This window comes from Pteropus alecto, unplaced genomic scaffold (assembly GCF_000325575.1).
Source record: "Pteropus alecto unplaced genomic scaffold, ASM32557v1 scaffold3, whole genome shotgun sequence".
NCBI lineage: Eukaryota > Metazoa > Chordata > Mammalia > Chiroptera > Pteropodidae > Pteropus > Pteropus alecto.
Genome location: NW_006442484.1, coordinates 64314203 through 64322034, shown reverse-complemented (window position 1 = coordinate 64322034; position 7832 = coordinate 64314203). Strand labels below are relative to the sequence as shown.

General features: G+C 34.8%; 1 protein-coding gene across 1 annotated transcript in view; it reads left to right on the top strand.

The window, feature by feature from the left end:
• ALS2 (ALS2, alsin Rho guanine nucleotide exchange factor) overlaps positions 1–7575 on the top strand; it is a 63606-nt gene extending 56031 nt beyond the window's left edge. The window contains 7 exon segments of the mRNA XM_006921357.3: positions 1513–1635; positions 2110–2286; positions 2934–2979; positions 3185–3246; positions 3793–3942; positions 4184–4280; positions 6228–7575. Of these exon segments, the coding sequence (XP_006921419.1) occupies positions 1513–1635; positions 2110–2286; positions 2934–2979; positions 3185–3246; positions 3793–3942; positions 4184–4280; positions 6228–6266 (694 nt within the window). The 3' untranslated portion in view covers positions 6267–7575.
• Positions 7576–7832: the final 257 nt, after the last annotated feature.

Sequence of the window (7832 nt, the reverse complement as noted above, 5' to 3'; positions counted from 1 at the left end):
TATAAGAAAATAATAAAAATAATAAGTAAAATAATTTTTTTTAATTCTCATTTTGATATGAAATATAGTACTCTTATTTGGATTTAATCTCTAGGCAAAATCATGTCTTTTAAACCTAACTACAAAGAAGATAAAGTCTGATATGAAATTTTGTCCCTGAGTATTTATGTCCTATTCCTTGAACACAGCATCATATTTGTTCATTTATTCAACAAATATTTATTCAAGGCTTTTATATGTTAGTAGCCATTCTAGCTCCTGGAGGAATTTATCAGTGAACAAAACCAAAAAAATAAAAAATAAAAATTTAAAAAAAGGGGATGGGAGGTTTTTCAAGAAAAACTTATTAGAGTCTTAGCCAACCAAATGTTCTTTTCCATTGAGAGTAATCTGTTCTCAAAGAGAATGGGGCTGGAGGTAAGATACTATTTTAAACAGAAGGTCAGGGAGGCTTGACTAATAAGGAAGGTAACATCTGAGCAGGGGATCCTGAAGGAGGTGAGAAAGTGAGGGAGTAAGCGTCTTTGGAAAGAGAGTTTCAAGCAGCAGGCAAATCTGGAACTGGTGAAATGGAAGATCTTTGACTTGGTTTAAGCCAACAAGTAAATACTATATTGAGATAATTATATAAAAGTTTATGAATTTTTCCCAGAAAACTTTCTTATATTATTAGCCTCAAAATTAATAAGTGCATTTGGAAATGTTTCAGATTTTGAGGGGGCAGTATGATGTACTAAAAACCACTGAGCTGGGAGTGTTCATCTCTGACATTAAGCTAGATGGATATAATGAAGATAAATTTCCTGACCTTTCTTAGCTTTCCCAACCATAAAGTTGGAGACAGAGACAGGGCAAGGTATGTCTACAAAAATAGAGAAGATTGCAGACTGCCTTTAAAGAGAAAGGGTCACTGTTAATGTTTGTAAAAATAGGACAATGGACTTGTTTATGGTAGAGCCCATCGTTTGCATACAAGAGATTAGAGATAAAATCTAGAGCAAATTCAAAGCCTAGAAAAAATCCTCAACAACTTGGCAGCTTGACCATTCGGAAAATTTTTTCAGCAGCTTGACTTTTTTTTAATAAACATTAAAAATTTTTACATTAATTGGGTTTTCAATTTTTCTTAATGTTGAACTTTTAAGTAGTTTCTACTGATATTTGTTTATGCTTTGAGAATAATGGTCTCTGATTGAAGAGTCAATAAAAATTGACCTCAGATGAGATTTGCCAGTAAGAAAAATGTATATAAATCTTCATTCTTTAATAACTAGACAGAAAAATAACCATAGCACGGGAAGATTTTTTAGTGGTTTTATTCGTTAACTACACTCTTAACTACACTTTATTCTGTGAGAAGCATTATTCAGGTCTCTCAGAAATAAAATATTTAGTTATTATGAATTTTGATTTCATAGGTCCTTAAATGTATTAAATAAAGGGAGAGTGTTTTTACTCTTTAGCCACTCTAGAGGTATAATTGTATAATTATATTTTTTATTAACTCCTTAGGTTTCTATTCCCTGAGCTTCCTGAAGAGGGCAGCACAATTCCTCTCTCTGCTCCCCTGCCAACTGAAAGGAAATCCTTTTGCACTGGGAAGTCAGATTCCAGATCAGAATCACCAGAGCCTGGGTAAATAGAGTTGGATGGAAATAGTGAAGAAAGGGGTTGGAGAGCAGATAATCCTATTCAGAGAATCCTGGAAAGTAGATCTCAGGTTCCTTATTTCTAAAATGATGTGGTTAGACTAGATGATCTCTGAGGTTCCTTTTAGGTCTCAAGTTCATGAGAGTACAACCACAAATGACTGGGCAGAAAGGTAGCTGAACAAAGTAACATCATGCTGAGCTAGAATAACCCCAGAGAAATCAGTCTTGAAATGGACACCAAGTAGATTTTCAGTTAGATTTTGAATTAATGAAAAGAATTTACATGTGGTCCAACACAGAACTCTGGGACCATAGACAAACTCCTGATCTGAACTCCATATGTAAAAGTAGAGTAATATAACTGCTTCTTTACTCACAATTTATCTTTACTTTCAACTTTGATTCTGTATTCAATTTTAATATGAATGCTTTTCCCTCTCTTGCCAATGTTTTGTAGTTATGTGGTAACAAGTTCTGGGTTACTGCTTCCTGTGCTGCTACCTCGGCTCTACCCACCACTGTTTATGCTGTATGCCCTGGATAATGATCGTGAGGAAGACATTTACTGGGAATGTGTGCTGCGGCTAAATAAGCAGCCTGATATTGCTCTTCTGGGCTTCCTTGGGGTGCAGAGGTATGTACAGAAGTTATGAGTGGAATCAAGTGGTTTTCACTTAAAATGCAAACAGGATTATCAGGAATTTGGTACTTTACTATCTAATGTATATGGTTTGCAGTTTCTTCACTTAATTGCATATGTCTTATTTTGTGAAACTGTGATATTTAATCATCTTTATTTCTGAGAAGTTTTGGAGACAAGTTATGAACCCAGTAGTTCTTTGGAATGTGTTTATTATTCATGTGTGTGTTTAACATATATATACATATATACAAATTAAATTTGCATTATCTTGCCTGATATTTTATAGTTCTTTAAAGCAAAATACACATATTCACATTTTCAGAGGAAGTTATTTGTGTTCAGTCCTTGGCCTTCTTCCTTCTCTCCCCGCCTTTTCCATCTGTAATTTCTCATTTATAAGTTTTAGAAGTGCTCTTTTTGTTGCATTGTTTGTTGTTATTCCACAGGAATACTAAGTGATCAGGCTTTCTTTCTAGTGCTATGATAAGGCTGATCACCCCAACATCCAATAATCAAAAAAAAGTGAATAAGCTTTAACTGGAAAGTAAATTTTTTCAATGAAATAATTTAATAGTAAAAATGAGATTAATCTACCATAAGTAACAACTTTTATTAACAAAGTATGGATTTCATTGTAGGAAATTTTGGCCAGTGACCTTGTCAGTTCTTGGAGACACTAAAAAGGTATAGTGGATTTTAGGTTCCTCAGCAATTATGCTTTTCTTTGGTGTGGGTGGTTCAAGATAGCACAACATTTCCATTTTACTTTGGTAGAATAGTACTCAAGCCCAAGTTATTTCCATTCACCCTGCCATCGGTATCTTTTGTTTTTATTGTTATTGCAAAAGACAACTTTTCTCTTTGAGTTTCTTAAATTCTTTTTTTGCAGGTGTTACCAACCACAAAAGATGCTTGTTTCGCCTCAGCCGTAGAGTGTCTACAGCAGATCAGGTAATCCCTGATTTGTTGAAAAATCACATAAATCAAAACAATGGTTGGTTTATTAAGATATTAATGAGATCTTGTTTTTACTTAAGCTTTAAACACCCCCTGCATTCCTAGATGGTGTCAGACTCAGCTTGGAGATCAGAACGTTTCTTTTGAGACATTTGGGTTACCTTTTGCTCTACAAGGCGCTTGCATTTTCAAAAGTGGTGGACTGACTACCCAGAAACGTATCTACATGATCACGTCCTTAACCAAATGGAAATTAACCAAACTCTTTACTCAGAGAAGAGCATGTATTAGGAAAATAAGATCCAGTTGGATAAAAGGAGATGATCCAGTTGGATAAAAAGAATTCTTCCATAGAGAGTTGGAGGCTTCTTTTCTCAAAGAACCATAGGAATGCAGAGGTCATCCTTTCTAGTAACTCATTACGCCTGATGTGTCCAACTTAAGGCACATACGCCCTAAGAGGATATACTATAAAAATATTAATAGCAATGGCTCCATTAAGAAAATTATAGGCTATCTCTGTCTTTTTTTTTTCAACAGCACAACATTTACCCCGTCAGACAAACTTAAAGTCATCCAGCAGACTTTTGAAGAGATTTCTCAGAGTGTCCTGGCATCACTTCAGGAAGACTTCTTATGGTCCATGGATGACTTGTTTCCAGTTTTTTTATATGTGGTGCTACGGGCCAGGTGACCAGTCTTTTCTGACTTACTATTAGGGACTCCTTATTTTAATATGTATGTCTTTTGCTTTTTCTGAGCTGGTAACAGGAATATGCTCCTCAACTAGAAAAATAATCTGTTTCTGTTAACCCATCCTACTTTGATACTATCTCTTTGTTGAGTTGGCTTTTCTTTTCTCCTCAAATAGATTCAGAAGGAAAATGTACATTTGAGTGGAAATAACTCAGTATCTTTCCCTTTGGGACAGGATTAGGAATTTAGGCTCTGAGGTACACCTCATTGAGGATCTAATGGACCCATATCTTCAGCATGGAGAACAGGGTATAATGTTCACCACCTTGAAGGTAAGTATAGCTGTTATTTAATATTTTTATCTTAAAGTCTGTCCTTCATTTACCGTATTATAAATCTATCATTAACCATTTTTTATATGTTTAATGCAAACATCAAGTGCCTTTAGAGCATATATTGTTAATATTTTCAAATACAATAATACATTTAAGAAACGTACAGTCAGTTATTCTTAGAATACTAAAGCAGATTATTTACTACCCAGTTTTCCCTATAAATTCAAATTCTTACAGATGCTTATAAATGTAGGCCATCTGTATAAATGTAACTCTAGAAAAGAAACAGAAAGGATTCTTAGTGTCTAATAAAGTATCCAACAGTAGAGCTACTTAATGTAACTAAGGTAAAACACAAGGCAGTATATATAGAATGAATATGAATTGTATCTTCTTTTTTTTCCCTATGTATTTACTATAACCAGTAGGTGACAAGTGAGGTTCTCTGATCTGGCTGTTCTCTAGGGATTGTTGTATGTCATTTCTGTCCTCTCACCTCGATTTTTCTTTGGAAGAATAATTCTGAAGTTTATGTGGAAGAACAATAAATAGAAAATAATAAAAACACTTCCAAAACAAGAGGGAGAATAGACACACCCTGTCAGTTAGTAAAATATTATAAAATTACAGTAATTAAGATAATATATTGCTGTCACAGGAATAGACAGATACCTAAACAGAAGGGATAGCTCTCATGTAGACAATTATTATAATGAAAATTTCACATATGAAAATGGAATCACCAGACACAAAAATGGAAAAGAGCAATTATTTAATAAATGGTCAAAGTATCACAATAGCTTATTAGGAATTTTGGAAGGAGAGTGGAATCACAATGGAATCACCCACATTGCAAATTACAGATTCTTTAGGGTTCAAATATAGAAAAAGAAAGATCAGAAAAGACAGACAATCTAAAATGAAAAGAAAAGAAAAGAAAACTAGAATTAATGTCGGGTTTCTGGCTTGGGTTTATTTTTTTTAAACTTTTCAACTTAATACCATTAACATTTCTATTAAATAAACTGAAAAGATGGGGAGAACTGGGGAAAATACTGACCACCAGTGACTTGTATTATTAAGCATTTATGTTATTGAAGACCATATCTAAACATATCACCAAGGAAAAAGCTGAATTAATACACCTATATGTAGGAACATGCTCAGCATTACTGAAAATAATAATATTGCACATTTAAACAAGGTGCCATTTTGAACCTGCTAAATTACCAAAAGTGTTTTAAAATTTACCCAGTTCTGGTGGGGTTATAGTGAAATCAGTATTATTCCCACATTGCTGGTACTGGATTAAATAGCAATGACCTTTTTGGAAAACAGTTGTTATTAATATTGATGTCACCAACATCAAAAATTATTGTGGAGTCTTGAGTAGTCCTGTTAAAGAGCATATCCTAGTTAAAGAGCGGAAAACACTCTACATTGTTTGGATGAGGTGTTCTTTATAGTGTAACTCTCAAGCACGGACATTTTCAGAATCACCTGGGATTCTGAAAAATGTATTCTTAAAAATACATTCCCAGAAATTCTGACTCTGAAAAGATGCTTAATCTTTATGTTTATCAAACATACTAGATGATTCTGTTTACAGTCGTTGGTATACCTTGTAACAATCAGCACACTCTAAATGTCCAATAAGTAAATAGTGGTTTAGCAAAATATGGTATTTATACTTAGCATAGAATATTAAACAGCTTTTTAAAAGTTTTTATTTTAGAGGGCAATGTACAAAAATTTGTCTTATTTACAACTAGGCAAAATAGACATTAGATAGGGGGACTGGAAGAAAACAGGGAAAAATGAAAGCAACTGATTTTGTTGGGCTGTCAGAATTATTAAGGGATTTCCTTTTTCAATCCCATGTGCGTTGTTATGCTTATGTAATTTCTTTCAAAGTAAATTTGAAATTGTTTTTAACTTTTTCAGGCATGTTACTATCAGATCCAGCGTGAGAAGCTTAACTAGGCTGCAAAACAGCTTGACAACTGGATTACCTATACAGAGTATCTGTTATAGCACCATCTGGCGTCTTCCTGCAGTGGCAGAAAAGAACAGTCTTGAAATTAGAACGTTGTGTTATATTTTGGTTATTATTTCTGAGTCTTACCAGAGCCCCGAGCCCAGAAAAAAACAAAACAAAACTATACAGTTGGAAAGGAGGATTAAAAAGGAGGTAGAAATCAGATTAGACCAGTCTCTGGTCTACATTAAGTTCCCAAAATACCATAAAGCCCACTGTTTGAAAAAAGAAGATATCCCTTCCTACAGTAAAAGGCATGCCAGCTACACGGTGTTGTAAGACTAGTTCTCAGTATAGCTTCTTACATTAAACAAGTTGATGGATATTTTTGAGTTTCTGGTTTGCCTGCAGTTAGTTACCCCCAGACCCCTTTGCAGGGAGCAGATTGCACTTGAAACTACAGTGGCCGCACTATGCCTTCCTAAATTCCTTGCAGTCGTATGCATCATGCTTCTTTGCTGAGGGGCGGGGAAGAGGAACTTTTAAACTGCAGTTTTAACTTTTTCTAAGCTTTTCCACCAGGGTATTCATGATGGGAGAGGTTCAGTGTAGTGACAGCCACATCCTAACCCCAAACATGGAACACGTCTGAATAGGAGTATTCTGCCTCCTGGTTAAAAGAACATAGGAATTTTGTTCTTGGTTTCCTCACGGTTCTACAGAATGAATACACTGGAATTCAAACACTGACTCTGAGCTGCTGTGGAGCCTCCTTTGTCCACGTGCAAACGCTGTGTCCCGAGGCCTGTGAATGAGAGCCTGAGAGCTTTTGCATGCAGGCTGTGTTTTGGAGCAGGACAAAAGACTGGGACATACAGAAGCAAAGAACTGCATCCACCCTTGATCTATTGTTGTGATTCTTCCCTATACCTCGCATTGAACTCACAGAGGGGAAGAGAAAAGGAATAAGCTTTGGCTTTTCCCATTCAAAGTATTGTGACACTTCCACATTTTAGTGTCTTGCTTTTTTTTTTTTTTAATATCCTGTTGTAAGCGGTTGATTTATACTGTACAAGTAACACTAGTAGGTATTTTGAATAACATAGGTGCTCTTCATCTCCCACACACAATGGTGAGCGCACGGAGTGTCCTCCTGATTTATGTTAACGTCGGCAGATGTTAATCAATTTGGAAAAAGGATCATGGTTTCTGCTCAACTTTATAATCAGGACAAGTGTTTATTAAAATATTGTTTGGGAATGTTGGCTGTAATGTAACAGCAATTTTCTTAATAAAAAACATCCATCTTTATGAGATTGTTTTGATTGTGAAAGAAATGACACAGGGAAGCCCAAAAATTCAAAAGAAATCTAGGCTTAGTATTTTTTTTTGCCCACATTGTAATCCACACCTCTTTATATTTGCCTCAGAGGTCTCTCTAAGGTTTTAGAGACCTCTTTAAAATAAACATCAACTTACAGCATGCTTGGGGGCAAAGAACAAATTAATTTTCTGATTCTAATAACACAAGGACAAAGGCCTTAAATTATTATTTCTTTGAATAAAAGGCA